Here is a 21,854-nt window from a genome sequence, read left to right on the forward strand (position 1 = left end):
GGAGCTGGACCGTGGATGTGTGCGGTGAGCCAGCTTGACCCGTGGGAATGGGGACAACCCTTGGGGGATGGCAGAGCCTTAAGCTAGAAGGAACCTGGGTCCCTGCCCTCCAACCCAGGCTTAGTTACCAGCTTTGTCCTGGCATGAGAGAAATAAACCTCTTGTTTTCTTTAGGTCCTGTTAGTGCTTCTCTGTTAAGCAGCTGAACAAAGTTTCTAAAGGAGTTGTCTTTCTGGTTAGGATTGCCAGGGACCTACAGCCACTTAGGGTCCATGGTTTCAAGCCAAACACTCCCACTGGCCCGGCTTGGGTCACGATTCGGTTCCAGTTATGGTTCCCACGGGGCTGGGAGATGCCTTCTGGTCTTGTACCCTGTCCCGGAAGAGGGGAGTGTGCTCAGTTCCACGCGAACCACATGGACCGAGCGGGGTGCGGGTGGTTCTCCAGACGACGACTGGGGTGCTCTTTCCAGGAGGGAGAAGGGTAGCACCTTCAGCTTCGCAGCCTCCTTTCACGACCAGGCCTAGTACTTTTTCTTGTGCTCCTTTGATTCCATATAAATCAAACACATGGTGAAGACATTTGGCCCTTAAAACTGGGGTGGGGGTGGGAGCTGGGAAGTTGAGCAAAATAGTACGTACTGAATGATTTTACTTAGGTGAAGAGCAAAACAAAAACTCAAGTTATGGCAATAGAAGTCAGTATAATAAGTTATGTTTGGGAATGGGAAGGGCCTGAGGAAGCTGTGGGAGGCTGAAAATCTGGGGCTGGTGACTTGGGTGTTATGTTAGCTATGGCTGCATAACAAACCACCCCAAGACTTAGCGGCTTAAAACACGATTTATTCTTTCTCAGGATTCTGTGGGTTAGCCGGGAAGCTCCTCTGCTGGTTCTGGCTGGACTCACTCATGTATTTGCATTCAGCTGGAGGCTCAGCCAGGCTGGACGGTCCCTGGTGGCTTCACTACCCTGGGAGGGGGCTGGTGCTGGCTGTTGGGTAGCTCCCTCAGGTCCCTTCCAGGGGCCTCTCCTCCTCCAGTGGGCTGGACTGGCTCCTTCACAGCAAGGTGGTCTCAGAGCTCCAAGAGGACAAGAGGGGAAACAGCAAGGCCTCTTAAGGCCTAGCCTCTGGAACCCACCCATCACTTCCGCCATCTTATACTGATCAGAAGAAACTGCACATGCGGTGCAGATTCCAGGGCGTGGGGAAATAGACTCCATCTCTTGCACACGGAGGCAGCATTTATCAGGGGCCTTTATTATAGTGATCTATCACTGATGTGTCCATTTGTGAAAACTCATCAAGTGGTAAGTTCATGGCTTATGTGCTTTTCTCTATATATGTTATGTTTCAGTAAAAAGTTTATTTAAATAGCTTACATTTTACTGTGCTTGCTATGTGCCAGGCATTCTAAGCAATTAGCATTTTTAAACCTCATGACAGCCCTCAGGAGTGCAGATGGGGAAAGCAAGGCACAGAGAAGTCACTGGCTCAAAGTGGTACGGCTAGAACCAGAATTCAAACTCAGGAGAGTCTCCTCCTGGAGTCTCTGTGTGTGACCACTGCCTGACACTATCTTTTGTACAAAGCTGCTCGCTTTGTGCCCTGGAGAGTCTTGTGGACTGCTTAGAAGGGGGGTGACTGGGGCAGGGCTTTGGGCCCTTTGGTACTGTGTGTCCCACTGCACACTATTAAAATCTATCGGTCCCACAGCGTGATGGAAACAGAGCCTCTGGTTCCAACAAGGGCCTCTTTCTGTTTACAGATGTTCAGTGGTGAATCACCCACTGTTACATCTTCATTATTATTTTTTTTTTACATTAATTAACATGTAGTTACAACAGTGTACCCAATTCCAGACTCTTTAGAAAACACTGGAACATTCTGGATAGAACTTAACACACTCTCTGACCTCTGGCCTCAATCCTGCCTCCATTCCCAAAATAACCTCTACTGTGAGTTTGGAGTCCCCTGCCTGATTCTGTTTTAATAATTTTACATGCATTTATATGTAACCAGAGAAAACACTGTGTTTGTAAATCATCACATATGGAATTTTTCAACTTGCAATTTTCAGGTCTATTCATGTACAGAGCCAGTTCATTCCTTTTAACTACTGTGTAATTTTCTATTATATAAATATGCCGTTTTGTTTATCTATCCCCGTTAATGGACATTCTGATCGCTTGCTTTTTCCTTTTTACAAACAATGCTGCAGTGAACATTCTCATACCGAAGTATGAGCTTAAGTATCTAGAAGTGGATTTCCTGGGGATCACATATTTTCACATTAACGACATTGTCAAATTGCCCTAAAAGGCTACTAAATCAATTTACACTCTCAACAGCTGTGAAAATGTCAATTTCCCAACCCTCTAGGCAACACTTGATACAATTGAATATTTAAATTTTTGACAGTCTGACAGATTAAAAGAAATTTCTCATTGTTGCTTTAATCTGCATTTTTCTTATTGAGATTTAGCACCTTTTCATGTGTTCATTGCCTCTTGGCAATTCTTTTTCTAATGGTGTCATTTGCCCATTTTCCATTTGGATTGCCTTTTTATTATTGATTGGTACATGTGGTGGTTTTAATGTATGTCCACAAATTACTTAATACTCCTCTGTATGTGGCCTCTTGGAATAGAGACCACGTTTCCAGCCTCTACTGCCTCTAGGCGTGACATGTCACCGTTTGCCCAATGGGAAGGGAGTGGTAGAGCGGTGTGCAACCTCTGGGAAGAGACGGGGCTTTTATTATTTCCCTCCCTTAAGTGACTTGCTTCTAATGAATAGATGGAGTGATAATGTGGGACTCAGGTTGTAAAAGGCTCTATGGCTTCTTCCTTGTGTGTATTCTCGCGCATGCTCTCTCGCTCTCTCGTCATTTACCCAGGGGAAGCCAGCTCCCATTTGAGCAGACTCAGCCTTCCAGAGAAGCCCATGTAGTGAGGAATGGGGGCTTCCAGCCAACGCCGTGGGAGTGAGCTTAGAAGGGGACCCTGGGCAAGATTTTCATCATGATTTCATCTTGACTGACCTCATGAGAGACCCTGAGCCAGAACCATAAGCCACTCCTGAACTCTAGGCCCAAAGATGTTTGTTGCTTTAAAGCACTGTGTTCTTAGATAATTTATGTGGCAATAGGTAACTAATACAGCAGACATTCTTTACATACTCTGGTTCTAACCCTTTGTGCATATATATATTACTAATTTCATCCATTTAACAAATATTTTTTGAGTACCAACTTCTACGCCAGGCACTGTTCTGGGCACTGGGGGTACATCATAAACAAATAAGTGGGCAGGGGCATGGGGGTAGGGAGAGATTTAGTTTAGCAGTTAGTGACCGAAAGCCTCAAGTAAGGTGGCTTTAAAAAGATAGTCCAATGGCACATGTATTCCAGGGCCCATGCTCCTTCTGTTTATTGTACTGCCATTCTTACCATGTGGCTTTCACCTTGTGGCACAGAATGGCTACTATTAGTGGTCCAAGGAGGCTGTCGTCACATCTGCATTCCAACCAGTAGGCAGGAGGAACAGGGCAGGACACTCTCTACTCCTTTAAGGCCACTTCCCAGAGGTCGTGCACACCCCTTCCACTCCCTTCCCATCCATGGGCCATGCCAGCAGCTCCCTCCCCTCCCGCTCTCTCCTGGGATCAGCCTGCCGAGGGTTGTGATTTTTGCCTCCCTGGTTTCACTGTAACACACGCTCTGACAGCAGGGACCCTGCCCCCCATTCTCCACTGTGCCCCAGCTCCCAGGACTGGGCCAGCTGTGTGGATGATGGGCGACAGATGTTCGCTGATACAGCGGCAAGGCAGGACGCTCTTCCCCTCCCTGCACAGCACCCCCAGCCTCGCCTGCTGCTCCCCGACTCCCCCTCCGCCCTGCCTTTGCTCTCTCCTCACCCTGGAGTGTGCTGACCCCACCCGCGCAGGTACAGATGCTCCGCGTTGTTTCAAGGCTCACCTCAAATGTTACCTGCTCTCAGATGCCTTCTCCATCCCTCGGCCAGAAGCCTTCTCTCCCAGGTTGTTCTCTTCTCCCCTTTGTTATATAAAATGATCACTTCTGCCTATAATTATTTGTATACCTACTTTTAACTCTCCCCTCTGCCCTGGAAAGTGGGTGCAAGGACTCTGTACCCCCAGCATTCGGCTAGGAGCCTGACGACAGACTGAGAAAAGGAACAAGCACTGTTATATTCAAAACTTTAATCAGAAAACCAACATGGAGGGTATTTTTACAATGGCCGCAGCAAGAGGTAACTAAATACACAGACAACCCCCCCCCCCAGGCTGCCAATCTTCCACAGGGCTCTGACCTCTATCTTTAGTGTCAAAACTCCCTTGTTAAAAAACTTAACCTGTGTCCCCTCCTCTGATCTGCCCCACATGTTGTGCACACCTTTGGTATATAATGCAATTAGCATCCAGACCAGAGAGAATTCCAGAGGGCAGGGACCTGGGCAGGGGGGTGCAAGTTTTACCCATTTGAAAAACAGTATGGACGTGATGTGGGCCGAACGGCCAGTCAACACGTTCCCAAACAGCTTAACAAAACCAACAGCAGAACTCAAAGTGCGAAGTTTAAAAAGCCCACAAGTACAGAGCCTATACTCCAAAGCTTTTTTAAGCACCCAAAATATGCATGATATTAAAACAGCATCAGTGTCCCAACATCTCCAGAAGGTTCTATCATGTTTCAGCAGATGTATGGCTGGTTTAAGGGGCAGAACACAAACGTCCAGAGTTGAGGAGGCTCCATTAAGAGGCAGCTGATCATGTAATGCGACTCTCGGCTATGGAATAGACTTGGCCCACATTAGTGGTTACTTGAGGCTCCAAAAGGACGGTTTCCTCACTGGGCTCTCCAACAATCCTTCGTAGCCATAGACCTTGCTATGTAATGAGTGAATGTGTCAACTGTCAAGTGGCAGAGCTATGAAAACGAGGCAGTTTCATTCCCTTTCTGATTCCAGATGTTAAGGGCAACAGCTAGGCTTTTCACACTGGTACTCCCCCACCACAGCCAACTAGCCATGTGCCAGGTGAGTGACTGCCTGTGATAAGGTTTGGTAAATGATTAAAGTCCCGGCTATCATTTTCATACAGCACTATTTTCACCACCAAGCACTTCTTCTGGATAGGCTGTGCTGTATAGCAATGAAGCTTTCCTAACCAATATTCAGTGAAGCTGGGTTTTCAGGGTTGTTAACTCCTGTGATAAACTGGCTCTCACACTATATAGCCAACAGCTTTAAATGGGTTAGCAAAGGGAGACAACAGGAAAAGGTGGGGTTGCGTGGGGAGCTCCTTTTTTGAGTGAGAAATCTGCGAGCTTAAGAGTTGGAAGTTTTGGACATTTAAGGTTATGAATTTACATGTTCTTGGCTTCCTGTGGGTTAGTTAAGAAACAGGACAAAGCAGAGAAGGGAAAAAAAAAAAAAGCAATTTTAGAAGGGCAAGATGCTGGGTTTGGGGAACTAAATTAAGCCAAATGTAATTCTGAAGAAAAACTTAAAAGAATTAAAGCCATGCATAATATTAGTAAGAACATTAACTGCAGTAAACAGAGATAGAAGGTTGCCAATACTTTTCTTCCTTTTAATATAAAAGAATATATTTATGTAATATCTAACATATTCACAGCGCAAACTTGGTGAGTACTTACTACGTGCTGGGCATCTTCTAAGTGCTTTACATGCATAAACTTATTTAACAGTTCTCTGAGGTAGATAACCAAAATCAGCCCCATTTTACAGATGAGGACACTGAGACCCTGAGAGCTTCCACGACTTTCCCAAGGTCACTGAGGTAGGAGAGCTGGGATTTAACTCAGGCATACTGGCTCCAGAGTCAAACTCTTCATCCTGACTCTTCTCAATTTTTGTGTTTCCATGAAACACGAGTGTGCAAACTTTATAATAATAGAGATTTACTGGGGAGGGGTAGGAAGCTTGAATATGGCAGTATCCAGTTTAGATCTCAGAGGCACGTGTTCTCTGATGTACTGCCTCTACTAGCCATGGTTACTTTTCAATGTGAACTCGTAGGTGTCGGCTGAGGCCCGAGCAGCATCTAAAGGCTTTCTGACAGTGTTGACATTGATAAGGCTTCTCTTGGGTGTGAATTCTCTGGTGCTGACTAAGGTGGGCACTGAGGCCAAAGGTTCTGCCACACACATCGCAGCCATAAGGCTTCTCACCGGTGTGAATTCGCTCATGTTGCATTAGATTTGCTTTCTGGGCAAAGGCTTTCCCACACTCCTCACATATGTAGGGCTTCTCTCCAGTGTGAATTCTTCGGTGAACAGAAAGGCATGAGCTCTGGCTGAAGGCTTTCCCACATTCCTCACACACGTAAGGCTTTTCTCCAGTGTGAACTCTCTGGTGTCGAATAACTTGAGTGCCCAGGCTGAAGGTTTTCCCACAGTCACTGCATATGTATGGTTTCTCACCCGTGTGAACTCTCTGATGTTTAGAAAGGCATGAGCTCTGACGGAAATTTTTCCCACACTCATGACACTCAAAGCGCTTCTTTCTGGTATGAATTCTCTGATGTTGAATCAGATAATTAATCTGGGTGAAGACTTTATCACACTTGTTACACCGAAAGGGTTTCTCTCCAGTGTGAATTAATTGATGTGCCAAAAGATACGCACTTTCGCTGAAGATCTTTCCACACTCATTGCATTTAAAGGCGTGCTCGCTTGTGTGGGTGGCCTGATGTTCTGTGAGGGAGGAGCGGCGGCCAAAGGTTTTTCCACATTCCCCACATTCATATGGCTTCACTCTAGAGTGAAGTCTCTGGTGGCGAGTAAGCTGTGTACTTTGGCTAAAGGCTTTCCCGCACTGCTTACACTCAAAGGGCTTCAGCTTGGTGTGAACCCTCTGATGCTGAGTCAGGTACTTGCTGCAGCTGAAGCTTTTCTCACATTTGTTACATTTATAGAGTTTCTCGCCAATCATTGGGTGCTCTCTCTGCTGTACGTTCTGATTCAAGATTTTCCCACTCTCGTCCATTCTTTGTTTTTCTCTGGTGTGAACATTCTGGTGGCAATTTAGGGTTGAGCTGCAAATGAAGCGTTTGCCACACTCCTGACATTCATAGGGGGCTTCTACAGCATGAATTTTTTTATGTTGAACAAGGTGTTCATTATGGCTGAAGGTCTCCTTACATTCAGCACAACTGTAGGTTTTTTCCGCAATATGAGTCGACTGATGTAGAATAAGGTGTGAGGGCCGGTTGAAACTCTTGACACATGCGTGACATTTGTGAGGCCTATGGCCCGTATGAATTCTCTGATGTTCACTAAGATGAGTGTTCCGGAAGAAGGCTCTCCCACATTCACTGCATTTGTAAGGTTTTTCTCCACTGTGGACCCTCTGATGGATCTTTAATGCCGAGGTATGGCTAAAGGGTTTCCCACATTCATTACACTTATAAGGCTTATCTCCAGTATGAACAAACTGGTGCTTAATAAGTGATGAGTTCCTCCCAAAGGTCTTCCCACATTCCTGACATTCAGAGGTACTTTTTGCAGCATGAATTTTCTGATGTTGGATAAGGTGTTTACGAAAGCCGAAGGTCTCCTTGCATTTGGCACATTCATAGCGTTTCCGAGTATGGGTCTGCTGATGTCGAGTAAGATGAAAGATTCGGCCAAAACTCTTGCCACATTCGTTACATTTGTAGGACTTCTCAGCTGTGTGAGTTTTCTGCCGTCGAGCACGCCGTAAGCTGTGACTGAATGCATGGTCACCATCTTGACTCTTAGATGGTTTTTCTTCTGTGTGAATTTTCTGATGCCAAAGGAGGTGTGTATTCTGACCGAAAGTCTTCCCACACTCATTACACACATAAGAGTTGTAGCCTGTGTGAGTAAACTGATGCACAAAAACACAAGAACTTGGGCTGGAATTTTGCTCAGAGCCTTGGCACACAATGGGTTTCTCTCGGGTATGAATAACCCAGTGCTGGATAAGATGGTAACTCTGACTGAAGGTTTCCCCACACTCACTACATTTATATGGTCTCTCTTCCTCCTGGACTGTGTCCTGTTGGCTCTGATCTGAGTAGTAGCCAAAGTCATTCCTATACTCTTTAGACTTAACTGGTGTGAGGCTCTTTTCAGGAAGATCACACGCGGTAGAATCCTCTCCCATGCAAAGGAGAGACCTTGGACTAGGGCCTCTCATCAGTTCTTGACTACTGAATTTTGTGGGACTTTCCTTGTTGGTGACATCAGACCTCAGAAGACTTTCTGGATCTCCTAGTAAATTTTCTAACCAGCTCTCACCAATACAGGCTTCTCCCAAATTGGAGTTCCAGAGGCCATCCTTTGAAAAGGTCTCCATTATCTCAAGGGATGGTCCTTCTTCTTGCTTAAGAGGAGAGTTCTTGATCTCAGCCACGTCTGAAAGAGATGGAAAATGTAAATTCTCCTTTTCCCTGTGGTGAAAACATACGAACTGGAGGGTGAGAACATGGACAAGAGGGTACATGAGGTCGGGTCTTGAGTTGAGCCTCTCTGACATGGGATGAATAAGAGGGGACTGGAGGTAGTGATGGCTTCAACCAGCATCACTGGAAACAAAGAGCACACTTCCAGGAGGGCTAAGAGGGAAGCTGGGGAATAGCAGGCGTTCAGGAGAGGAGATCCTCTTAGTCAATATTCACCACCACCAGCCATGCCTACATTAGAATAAGTTCCCTAAAAAGGCTTCCAGACTCATCTCCTTTCTCTCCTCCTCTCTATCCTGCACTGTCACCAAAATCCTGCCCCTAATGCCATGGGTTCTCCATTCCAGAGACTACCACCACCATCCATCCAGTCCTCCAAGCTAGACTCCTAAGAGTCAATTATCACTTTTCCCCCTCCTTCAATGCAGGTGCCACTTTCTGTTAGTTCTCCTTCAGTTTCTCAACTCCTTCCTCTCCTCTCTATCATCAACTCCAATCTGGCCCCAGGCTCCTCTGTAGCCTCCCATCCCCCTTTCCATTCCTCTCCACTAACCCCGAAGGATTTTCTAATAAACAGATCTGAGCACGGCACTCCCCAGAAAAACCCCTTTCATGACTCTTCCTGGTCTAGAGAACCAGATATACCAGCATTCTTTGTGCCAGCCTCACAGAACTCTTGCATTCCTTGAATCTAGCCTACTCTATCTCTATGACTCTACTGATCCCTCATCCTGGACCACTCTTCCTGGGTTAATTCCCAGGTGTCCTCCAGTGCCCAGCTTGGGTAGCACTCTCCTCCAAGCACGTTCCCTGACAGCCCCCACAGTGCCCTGTCCTGTATTCTCGGAATGCCATCCAAGGGCTGACTGCCTTCTACTGTGATTGTTTTTTAGTGCGTCTGACCCCTGACCAGATGGTGAGCTCTCTGAAGGGGACATTCCATTGCTCATCTGTGTATATCCAGTGCCCATCTGGGCCTGCCACATGGGAGGCAGGACACAGGGCATATTCTCTGAACAGAGTAATTCCTGTTTTGTGGCATGCTTGCTCGCTGACTTTAGGCATACTTTCCATTACTCCTCAAAGCCACAGTCCCTCGTGGGTGGACACTGTTATCCTTTTTCACAGGTAAGTAAGCAGTGGAGCTAGGATTTGAACCCAGGCTCATCTTAACTACCAAGTCATACTGCTCCCTAGGAATCTTTCTCAAACACGAATTCCCCTGCTCTACTCCATTGTGTTGTGTCCTCCCTCCCCCCATCTTACTCCATCAACACCCTTTTTCAAGCCTTGTTCCTTCTCCTGCAATTTCTTGGCTCACCATCTATTTCTATTTGGTAGCTCGGAGACTGCTCAGTGTCTTTCAGCCTGGAATTGAAACCTATAAACTGAAGCCTTCCAAAACCAGGTGCTACCCTTAATTGTCAACCTTGCCTCTGCTGTGTCTCCCACAATTATCTGGCTCATTCTTCTCACCATACCTTTGCTCCAGCTGATCTCCACCCCACCTCTAGTATGCCTCAACAGGCCCAGGGACACATCTCTTATTGCCAAGCATGGTGTCCGGAGCTGGGAATTCAAGCATGAATCAGCTTAAGTCTACTTTCTAGAGAAGTGCACTGTCAAAGAGGAAAGAGAAACAAATTAGAGGAATACAACACGATTGCCGCTGCTGGAGGAAGAAGAGGCAGGAGATTAGCCTATGAAATGTATTTGGTTGTTAGTTAAGATCCGCCTGCTAATGTTTGGAAACGTACAATATGTTGAGGTGATGGAAACAGAAACCAGAGGTTGTGGGGAGTCCAGCCCTGGGTTAGTAAATTACACAGAAGCACTGGTGCAGTGAATAGGAGGCTGCAAAGGGCTCCCATTCCAGAGCTCATGAGAGATGAGCCAAGAAACTTACTGGAGCTGACTGGGGTGGAGGCTAAAACCACTGGCTCGGGGGACCGTCCTCATGTTTATGACGCTGGGATGAGAAAAGCCACCCAGGCCCGGCGAGGCACCTGCCTCTGCTTTCTCACACAGGGAGGCCTGGCCAGTGACAGCACCGCAGGAATCCTCTCTGCCTAACGGGATCCAACTGCAAGAACCCTGGACTTGGAGGTGGCAGAGCAAATGCTCTTGGGGGCATTTATGCCTGGGCATGAGTTACCAACAAGGGTAGCCACTGGCTGTTCCCTTGGGGCCTGTACAAAGTGGGTAGAACAGTGCTCAAGCACACAAAGAAGGACGGAGAGACCTGCCTCAGGGAACGGAAAGCCCGTCCTTCCTGAGCAGGAAGGAACAAAACGGGGGCAGAAGGGAAGGGCAGACATGCACTGAAAGCTGAGGGACACAAAGACATGGCAGGCAGGCCAGAGTGAAGGGCCCACCCTGGTGCCCTGGTACCACTGGGATGAAGCCAGCAAGTGGCAGACTGAAACCCAGACACTAGGTGTGGAGATGTCTGGGAAGATGTGCTGCATGGCTGGCTGCAGCCTCTGGCTGGAGGATCTGCGATCAGAGGTTAAGAAAGGGCATTCCCTGCTAGCCCACCACCCTTTTGCCAGCTGCTTGTTTGCCCCTCCCCGCCGGCCTGGCTCACAGCCACTCACCAGGGCTTGTCACTCTGGGGCTTCCTCTCATCAGGGCCTCCAGCTCTTCCCTGCCATCCTGGTGGGAGGTCAGACTGGGTCTGTGGGGGTCTGCAGGGAGAGAACAGAGTCGTAACCAGGGCGGGCAGGTCCATCCACATGCTCGGTGGCACCTTCTGACCTTCCCAATTACTTGAACATGGATCCTGCACACACTTCTTATGGGCCAGCTCCTGTGCTGGAGGATTCCAGGGATGCTGGCAATAAGAGTCAGACCTAGCCCTGCTCTGGAGGGTTCCCAGTCTGGTGGAGGGGAGAGACCGACCCAGACCATCAGAGTTCAGGGTGATCAGAGCTCTGACAGGTGAGGACGGGGCACAGAGGCCTTGAGATGGCTCTTGAGGGATGAGCAGAGCTTGCCAGATGGAGGGGCACAGAATTCCTCCTCCTTCCCGACTCACTCGCTCATCCTGGACCATACATTGCCTGTGCTCTGCAGCCCAGGCCAGGGATGGAAGGGGCTGGAGATCCAGAGTCTACTCAGTCCTGGGCTCTGCCCTCAGCCAACCCCATTGGGGAGGAGGGCTGGGCGGAGCAGAAGCCAACCCTAAGGGACAGAGGTTGCAATGGAGGAAACACTCCCAACCTGGCCTGGGCTGGGGAAGTAATTTTTCAATAAAGTATTGAATAAAAGGGACAAGTTTGACAACTGAAGGAGAGGGGAAAGAGAGTGTCAGTAGTAGTGACTGCATGTGCAAAGGCCCTGGGCTGGCTCTCCAAGCAGGGGGAAGTCCATGTCCCAGGAGGGGAAGGAGATGAGGTGAGGGGGCAGGGGCGGAGCCATCAGGCCTGGTCTCGCCCTCAGGAACCTCCTGGTCTGGTGGTGGGGAGCGGCTGAGCTAGAGAGACAGTCACCAACCAAAGGGACCAGGGCTCTGATCAAGGGCAACACAGGGGCTCAGGAGCCCAAGGAGGGAATGACTGCCTGCTTGGAGGAGGAAGTCTGTAAAGGCTTCCAGAAGGGATGTTTTGAGGTGCGTTTGGAAGAATGAGAAGGAGTTCACCAAGGAGAGAAAAGTATAAATAAATTATTTAAACCAGAGGTCTGAAAACTTTTTCTTAAAGGACCAGGGAGTAAACATATGAAGTTTTGTGGTCTCTGTAATGGATTTAAAAACCTAAATGTGAAAGAGCTATCATGTTTATAGAAGAAAAATGCAAGGGAATATCCGTTGCTAAACTCCAAGAGCACAAAAACAAAGGAAAAAGATACATTTAATCTTATTAAAAAAAACCTAAGATCACAAAGGTAATGAGAGGGGAAGAAGAGATGTGTGCCATCTAAAACTGAAAAGGGATAAACATACAGAAAGACAAATAACTCGTGTGAGTTAAGGGGAAGAGAACAATGAAATTATCACTCGACAACCCATCTGACCAGCAAACACTGGAGGGCTGGTGGGGTGAGGGGCACAGGGACCCTCGGCAGTGCAGGGGGGAGTGACAGACACTCCACAGAGATGGTTGGCATCACTTGGTCAAATCCAGTATACGCAGCTCCCATGGCCCAGCAATTAAGACCCCCACAAATTCTCGCATAGGCCACAGTAGACACGGACAAGGAGGTTCCCCCAGGCATCACAGCTGTGGTGGTGGCTGGAGGTGACCTGAGTGTCTCTCCCTGGGAGAGGGCATGAAGTGAGGAGGAGGAACCTGGGCAGGGCTGTGCCAGGAGTCACAGGGTAGATACCTGCTTAGTCACGAAGGTGAGCACTGATGCGTTAAGAAACCAAATGATGTGTATAGTACGCTTATCATTTATGTAAAATGAAAATATCTGGACACAAAACAATATGCATTTTATAGGAATACATATGCACAAAAAGCCTTATACTAAGCACCTCAGAGTGGCTGCCTATGGGAGGGGAATGGGGGTAAAAGGCAATAAACCAACAAGCAGGAGAGGGGGGTCCTGTGTGTGTCAATAATTACAATTTGCCAAGAGCTGTGGGTCATGGTAAACTCACTTCTCCATGTAAAAAACCCCTCTGAGGGCCATAAAAATAGAAAAGAAAAAGAAGGGAGGGAGAGGGAGAGAAATATGCTCATCTTTTATGCTTGCAATCTAAAGCGGTTTCTCCTACTCACATGGAAGAGGAAGGGATGAGTTTAGGCACGGCAGTGCTGACCCACTTCTTCCTTGCTAGCAGAACCTTGTTTTTGTTCATCCTCCTCCAGGTGACCGTGCCATTCAGAGGACAGGCCCCAACCCCGGGGGGGTGGGAGGTCGGGGAATCATGTTTGCTAGAAGCAAAGCAGGTGATCCTTCCCCTTGCCAGTGACTGCTTCATCCAGGAGCAGGTGACCGAATGATGGGCAATCAATGGAGAGTGGGAGATGCCGCAGGCTTCCGGGAAACATTCCTCATTTCCATGAGACCTGTGGCAAGGAGCAGCCCTTTCCTGCCCTTACACGCTGTCTGGCTGCACCGTTCAGAACTCAGGCAGCCATCCAGGCCTAAAAGGAGAAGCTGATGTGTGGAGGGTGGCAGAGCGGAGAGAAGCAAGGAGCCTGGGCCGTTGACCATGTTATCTAAGCTGCTGAATTAACCAGTCCTGAAATGGCCCTCCCCTTGCACCTCCTAATATGTGAAATAATGGATCCACCACCACCACCATGGTGTGAGATGCTTTACCTTCAGTTTTTGTTACTTGGAGATAAAAACACTCTTATTAGAGTTGCATTTTCCAAACCACAGAAAACTTCCAATTTAGTATGCCATGACTAGCATTTTTTTTTTTTTTTTATGAAAGAGAATCAAGTATAAAATGTTAGAGACCCCTGCACTTAGAAAGTGTTTTTTCTTTTATATACCACTTATGATAGGGAGACTAGCCCCCCAAAGATGGCCACCCCTGGAGCATATGACTGTGTTCTATTACAAGGCAAGAGGAAGTGAAAGTTGGAGATGGAATGAGAGCTGCTAGTCAGCTGACCCTGCATTAGGGAGACAACCCGACCTGGGTTTACTGGGATGGGCCCAATGTCATCACAGGGTCCTTCGAAGTCAAAGCAGGATGCAGGAGAGTCACCGTCAGAGCGACGTGATGTGAGGGGGACTCTCCAGCCAGTGCTGGCTGTAAGGATGGAGGAAGCGGCCATGAGCCAAGGAATGGGGCAGCCCCTAAAAAGTGGAAAAGGCAAGGAAACAGATTTTCCCCTGGAGTCTCCAGAAAGGGATGCAGCCCTGCTGACTTTAGCCCAGCAGGACCCACTTTGGACTTCTGACCCCCACTACTTTAAGATAATAAATTCGTGTTGCTTCAACCCACTAAGTTTTGTGTACTTTGTAACAGCAGCAATAGGAAACTAATAAACTATACTTATACACATACATGACGTGTGGGGGAGTCGAGGTACAAGTATTTCTTACTATGAGTTGTAAATAAAAAAAAAAGTTTAAAGACACACAGGTTCTGCTGAAGCTGCTTGTTAGCACCTGTGACCTCAGTTTGGAGAAAACCTGCCCCTATGTTTTGAAATTACACCAAATGAAACTTTCCAAGGCATGGAATATTTTATTTCTACTACCTTTTGGAATAAATTCTTCTGTTTCTTGGTGAAGACATAATGGAAGAACTAGAAAAGGGGAGCTGAGTCGACCAGGATGATGGTAACCCGGATGGTGGCCTGGGGTGGTGGGGCCTAGAGCTGGAGAGACCCTAGCCAGAGCCTCGGCCCTGCCACCTGCTTGCTGTGTGGTGCTGGGAAGGTGACTTCCCCACTCTGAAGCTCAGGTCCCCCAGTGGCAGAATGCGGACAATGAAACTTCTTCATGTGTTACCGGAGGACTGAAAAAGATGGTTTTGAGTGTTCACGTCACAGAGGACCTGCTCCAGGCACAGCTATTTCTGCTATTCAATTTAACAAACATTTATTGAGCGCCTTACAGGGGGCACTGTTTGTTCTAAACACTGAGAATGCACCAGTGAACAAAACAGGTGAAAAAAAAATCTCTGTACTCACAAGCTCATTTTATAATAGAGGAAGACAACTAACAAAATAAGTAGTTAGAAAATGATAGAGCAGCTATAGAACAAGTTAAGCAAGAAAGAGAGGTAGAGACTCCTGCTGGGGTCACAGTTCACACTTGGAAAAGGGAAGCTCCAAGGCAGGGAAGGATCGGGAGCCTTCTAGGTGGAGGGGAGAGTAACTGCAAAGATCAGGAAGGGTCAGCTGGAGGGATGACTGGAATGATGAGTAAGAAAGTGGGGGAGATGATGCTGGGAAAGGGGGCCAGGGCCAGATTGGGGTTTCTCAACCTCAGCCTTACTGACACTTGGGGTCTGGTAGTTCCTTGCTGTGGGGGGCTGTCCAGTGCAGTGTAGGGTGTGTAGCACCACCTGTGGCCCTACCCAGTGGATGGCAGCAGCACCCGCCAACCTAGCGGTGACAATCAAAAATGTCTGCACACATTGCCAGATGTCCTTGGGGGCAGACTCACCCCTAGCTGAGACCACTGGGCTAGAGCACGCTGGCCCGAAGGTGCTCAGAGTGGACTTCATCCCGTGGGTGACAGGGAGCCGCAAGGTCACAGAGCAGAGCAGTGGTCAGGACAGGGGATACTCACTCAGCAGGAAGAGGTCCTGGTAGTTGTCCAGCGCTGTGTCCCAAAACAGGTCCCCCTGATCCATCCCCAGCTGCTCCCAATCCTCCAAGATGAAGTCCATGGTCACGTCCTTGAGGGTCACAAATTCCTGAAAGGCCACACACTGTCCGTCACTCAGTGAATCCCAGCCCTCTAAATTCACCAGGCTTCTGGCTTAAATCATCTTGTTACCTGTCTACAAGAACCTTCAGATGGAAGAGATTTTGCCATTCCTGTATTTTGTAGGCAAGAAAATGGAAATTTAGGTCTCTCTCAACTTAAAATCCATTTATTTTGCTTTTACTTTTTGTTTAAAGCGTTCATTCAAATTTTTAAAGCTTTTTTATTGCCGAAATTTTTGACATCCACACAAGCAGAGACACATGCAATGAACCCCCATGCACCCATCACCCAACTTTGGCAATTATCGACATCTATCTTGTTTAGTTAAGCCTTTCCCCATCTTTTTTTTTTCCTAAAATATTTTAAAGCTAATCCCAGGTATCACCTGATTTCACCTGTAACTGGTATTAACAACAACTCCTTAATGTCATCAAATACCGAGTCCATATTCAGATTTCTCTGGTTGTTTCCATGGTGTATTTTTATAGTTAGCTTGTTTGAATCCAAATCCAACAAGGTCCAGGCTCTGCATTGGGCTGATAATGGCTCATAAGATTTTTAAATTCACTATGGTATCCCTCCCCACTCTTTATTCTTCCATGCTCCCGATTTCATGTTCCACATGTTGGATATGGTGAACTGCTTCCTCTGAGCAGAGAAACTGCTCCTCTATCCCCTGCAGATCCTATAGACTGGTAATTAGATCAGTGGCCTGGTTAGATTCACTACAGCTTTGAGGGGCAAGAGTACCTAATAAGAATGAAAACCAGCTCTCTTTAGTTTGGGTCTGAGGCTTGGCCCTGCTACTTTCTTCTCCATGTAACCTGGGGCAAGTCACATGCCCCCTGATTCTCAATTACTGCCCCTGTGAAATGGGACTAAAAAGCTCCCTCTCCTTAGGGCTGCTCTGAGCAGTGGCTGAAACAATCTTGGGAAGCACCAAGCACAGTGCCCGGTACACAGATAGGGCTCAACAAAAGGGGAAAGTCACACAAGCTGTCACTGGGGCAGGATTTAGATCCCCACCTGCTGTGTGACACCCAGAGGGCCAAATGCCTATGGGTATGTTGAAGTCTTTCAGACAGACCTGAGTTCAAATTCTGGTTCTGCTATTTATGAGCCATGGGACTCTCTCAAGCTCGCTTTCCTCATATCTAAAATTCGGCTGCTGGGAGGATGAAGTAGGGTGCTGCATGTATAGTGCTCAGCACAGACCCAACACACTAGGAAGATGCTCAACAAGTGGTAGCTTTCATGGTTTGCTATCCACCCATCGATTCGATAACGACCAGCCACCGACAATGAGCTGAGAACAAGGCCGGCACAGTCCCTGTCCTCACGTGTATATGTTCTAGCTTTGTCCACTGAGAAGGCCTAGAAAGGACAGCCAACCCAGTAGCAATGCAATCCCTAGGGTCCAGAGTGCGGTCTTGTAAAGCCTTTTCTCACTAAAAGAAACTAAAGCCTCTTGGAGAAATGGTTGATTCCAGGTCTGAGACAGAAAACATACAAGATGAGCCTAAAAGAAAGCTTTCAGACTACTAGGGTCATGCCCAAAGGGTTCAGGAGCCAACTTAATAAACAAAGTAGTCATCTTTGCAAGATGATTGTCGGGGGGAATCAATTTGTTATACTGAAAACTGGCAAATAAAGAGACAGAATCAAGCATTTACTCTTTCTCTCCTATATGAACTATATCCCATCTATAGCAACAGTAGATGAGGAGAGGTGTCTTTCTATAAGACTATCCCAACTAATAAATGAAAACAAATACTAGTATTAGACCACCACCATCTTGCAAACACTGATGAACTCACCTCAGTCACAGTCAACTAGAGCCCGATAGCTAGAATTTTCTAAGCTCCTCCTCCTTCCCCTCCATGTTCCTGGCTGTTGTGGGAAGGACAAGGGAGCTGTGAAAAAGTCTCCCTTCTTCCTACGGTTGACTCCCCGTCCATGCTGGATGAGCCCCCAAAACGTCCAGAAGTAGGGGGATGGGTCCCAGTATGTGTCTCCCTGCAGGAAACACAAAAGACAACTGTACTTACTGAAACTACCCTATCTCACATTCCGACAGTGTTTCAGAACTTACAATTAATGACATAATCACGTGTCTCTCTAACTGAACCCTTACAGCCAATCCTGAAATTTCCGATGATCATCTCTAGTCCAGGTGAGTTGCCCTCCAAAATTATTGCTATTCCTATGCAGCAATATTCCAATTTTTCTTTCTTTAACCATGACCCAGAGTAATAAAGATAATATATATCATGACAACTCACACACACAAACATAACTGAAATAAAAGCTTCATGAAACAACACTCTTACAACATAGGATGTCCTTGGATATTTTCTATTCTAGTCTCTTTTATTGTTTTCCAATAAAAATAATCATGGTTGCTGCCCACTTAATAAATTTTAAGACCCATACTATGCAAAGCACTATACTACAGGTTTTCTTTTTACACATTTGAATCCACTGTATATTTTCCAAATAGCATACATCTATCAATAATGTGGAAAGGGCTTATCAGGTGGCCCCAAAGCAGCAGGATGACCTTAACAATGACACAGGTCCACAACTGTGTATCTGAAAATTGTGGGGCCAGAAGTGCTCTGAAATTCAGAAAATTTTCAGATTTTAAAAAGATGATGTGGCACAAATACTGTATATTTCAATAAAAACCCCAATGCAGTGTGGGGCAGGCAGCATTTCTTCATGGAACACTTTAATATTTCTAGAGTAAAGCATATACATATTCATATTAGGTGGGAGAATTAAAGATTATAAATACTTCACAGCAGTTCAGGTCAGGTTTCAGTGCCAAATTTATGGGAAAAAAAAAGTTTGCTTTTCAGAGCTTTCTGGATTTTGTGATGGCAGATAAAGGGATGTGGCAGACCTATAAAAAGCGCTAACATTTACTGAACAGTGACTTTCCCCACATGACAAAGATGACCCACCAATATGGGGGTACAATTTAGCCCACAGAATTTTATTTGGCCCACGTGGTGTTATGGCCAAAAGAATGTTACGGGGAAAAAAAATCTTTTAAGTAGTCTCAAAGTTGAAAAGTGGGAAATTTCATCTAGAAATTGGATTACCAGCTTCTGAAAAAGCCTAGGATTTGGCAACACTGGCCAGTTAGTTGAAGCCCATGCCAAGTCATCCCATTTAGATGTGGCAAGTGCTCCCCAATGCCTCACAGCATTGGGAGGCTTCTCCATTGCCTGCTCCTTCTCACAGATATCTGAGTTTGAGAACTTTGTCTACAGTTACCAAATGTTCTGTCTCCTACACTCTGGGAAGCCCAGGAGGGAAGAAACTGCAGCCCTGATATGAAGTTCAAGGCCACAGAGCTTTCCAGAGTGACTCAAACCAAACAGTTACTGAGGCTGAGAAACTCTGGACCCTGGAGTCCGGAAACTAGCAGATCACTTAACTATTCTGAACCTCCATTTCCACAAGTACAATTATGGGGCAAATACAACTGCTGAACAGTCCCTTGCTTACAATTCCAAAATTACAGAAGCACCAAAAACCATAACTTTATTCATAAACTGCCCCAAAGCTTGCTCTGAATTGTCACAAGGTGCTTTATAATCTCTATCCTATTCAGTGTGAACATTCACACTTCTCACTGCAGAAATATTACCAAGAACCACTCCGGATCCCACCAGGGTGTTGCCTAATTATAAAATACACACGCTATGCACTTTCTAAACTCTGAGAAATTCTGATTTCCAAGTGATGCTGGCATCAAGAGCATCCGATAAAGAGAAAGAGGACTGGCACTTACCTTGCAGGGCTGAGGTGAAGATGGGGAGAGAGAAAATGCCCATATAAATGTTAAGAACTATGGAGTAAGGAAAAGGTTCAAAAATTGATTCTGGTGATGAATGCATCAAATGTATGATGGTGTTGTGAATAACTGATTGTACACTGTAGGGTGTGTGAATACATCTCAATTAAACTGTATTAGAAAAAAATAAACAATGGGGGGAGGAGGGGAATAGGATGTTTTGAATGATCTTGTTTTGCTTTAATCTTTATTTTAATTTTTGGAGTAATGAAAATGTTCAAATATTGATTGTGGTGATGAATGCACAACTACACAACAATACTGTCATTATATATGATACTTGAACAACTGATTGTACACTTTGAATGACTATGCTATGTGATTATATCTCAATAAAATTGCATAAAAAAAAATAAGGGTAGTCCCTCCCCCCTACATGGGACATGACTCCCAGGGGAGTGAATCTTCCTGATGATGTGGGACGCGACTCCCAGGAATGAGCCTGGCCTTGGCATCGAGGGACTGAGAATGTCTTTTTGATCAAAGGGGAAAAAAAAAGTAACGAAATAAGGCTTCAGTGGCTGAGAGATTTCAAATAGCATCGAGAGGTTATCCTGGAGGTTACTCTTATGCAAGCTCCAGCTACGTATTCCAAATACCCACAGTATGCCAAGCCTTATCAACAGTAGTCCCCCAAAATACTAAAGAATACCTAGGTCCCTGAGACTCTATAAAAAATTCATTCACAAAGTTTACCTTCCAGAAACCTAAATCCTCGAGTGTTCTTATACCAGTTAAGTCCCAAAACCGAGAGGCATAGTCTCTCCAACATCAACCAGGTGCATCCTCCTTCCCCATAATGTCGACACCCCTTTTCAATACGAACACGTTAGGGTGGTCTCTGCCCAGATAGCCCTGAAGATTGAGACGGTGATCAATTGAGAGAGAGGAGTAGCAGCAGACAAGAAAGGATTTAACAAAGAATTATGAATACCGAATCTTTATATAAAACTTTTTGCTTTTTCGTTTATACGACACTAAAATAGTTAGAAGGTAATAACTGACATGATAGAACTTTAACCCATAACATGCTCTGAAATTTGCTCTATAGCCACTTGCTAAATTATACTTTGAAAGTTATCACATATATATATATATATGTTATATTTCACAATAAGAAAATAATTGAAATTGTGGAACTGTAACCCATAAGATTATTTGAAATTTGCTCTATAACTACTAGTTAATAATCTACTTTGAAAGTTACCACCTTTTTGTATATATGTTATACTTCACAATAAGGAAATAATTAAAATTGTAGAACTGTAACCGATAACACTTTGAAATTTACTTGTTAAATCGTACTTTGAAAGTTAACACTTTCCTGCATATGTTATATTTCATAATAAAAAATGTAAAAAAAAAACAAAAAAACAAAAAACTAATTACTATCCCTCTGGCCTCCTTGAAGCACCCCATCCATCCTCCAAGATCCTGCCCAGCTCGGACAGCGACATCAGCCACCTAATCCCCCTCCTTCAGCCTCAGATTCCTCGCTAAAAAATAAATAAAACAATAAAACACAACGAAGTAAAATCGCTCCTCTCAGGACTACCGGCAAGAACTGGAAATCACCTTTTGAAAGCCTGGCCCGCAACAGGCTCTAGTCAGGGTTGCAACACTCCAGCCGGACAGCCACCGCCCAAGACGACGCGCCCTGAAGTCGCCGCGCTAGCATTCCGTCAACCCTCAGGAAAGACCGAGCCCCGACCCTCAAGAGTTCTCAGCGACCCCAGCCCCAGCGTCCCCGCACCTCAAGACTGCCGACCGCCGGGCTAATAAACACGACTCCAGCTCCCAGGGAGCGGGAGACCCAACTCCTCTCACACACGCCTCCCCCGAACCACTTCCGGTGCCGCGCGAATCGCCTCAGAGCTACGTGACCTAGGAGCCTCTGCGCCGGAAACGGGACTCCATTTCCCAGAGGGCTATGCGGACGTCTACCCTTGTCTTCCCATCTCCAGCCGGCGTCTTTGTCCTTAGAGGCCCTGCTGAGCACTTTTGGGAAAGAGAGTAGAAACAGAACCAGGACCAGGTGGCACCTGAGTACTGTAGTCTAGCTTCGAGGGTCTACCTAGAAAAACAGCAAGGCCATACCATTTCTGAGCGGGGGGGTGGGGGGCGGGTGTCAACAAGGGGGTTACCATGGAAACGGGCTGAGGAAGAAGG

The 21,854-nt window shown here is 46.4% G+C and overlaps 1 protein-coding gene across 5 annotated transcripts; it reads right to left on the reverse strand.

Moving 5' to 3' along the window:
* Nucleotides 1–4,240: 4,240 nt before the first annotated feature.
* ZNF473 (zinc finger protein 473) lies at nucleotides 4,241–21,534 on the reverse strand. Of its 5 annotated transcripts, XM_037820301.1 has the most exons (6): nucleotides 20,382–20,475; nucleotides 19,623–19,631; nucleotides 17,638–17,836; nucleotides 15,680–15,806; nucleotides 11,071–11,160; nucleotides 4,241–8,426 (listed from the first exon to the last, which is right to left on the reverse strand). In XM_037820301.1, the coding sequence occupies exons 4-6, from the start codon at nucleotides 15,777–15,779 to the stop codon at nucleotides 6,040–6,042; spliced, it is 2,577 nt and encodes an 858-aa protein (XP_037676229.1). In that variant the 5' UTR covers nucleotides 15,780–15,806; nucleotides 17,638–17,836; nucleotides 19,623–19,631; nucleotides 20,382–20,475; the 3' UTR covers nucleotides 4,241–6,039. The 5 variants fall into 5 exon arrangements, with proteins under 5 accessions (XP_037676229.1, XP_037676227.1, XP_037676231.1 ...); XM_037820299.1 differs by lacking the exons at nucleotides 19,623–19,631; nucleotides 20,382–20,475 and adding an exon at nucleotides 21,439–21,534; XM_037820303.1 differs by lacking the exons at nucleotides 19,623–19,631; nucleotides 20,382–20,475 and adding an exon at nucleotides 21,439–21,534 and having other exon boundaries at nucleotides 15,680–15,930.
* Nucleotides 21,535–21,854: the final 320 nt, after the last annotated feature.

The sequence above is a fragment of the Choloepus didactylus genome, chromosome 27 (assembly GCF_015220235.1).
Source record: "Choloepus didactylus isolate mChoDid1 chromosome 27, mChoDid1.pri, whole genome shotgun sequence".
Lineage (NCBI taxonomy): Eukaryota > Metazoa > Chordata > Mammalia > Pilosa > Megalonychidae > Choloepus > Choloepus didactylus.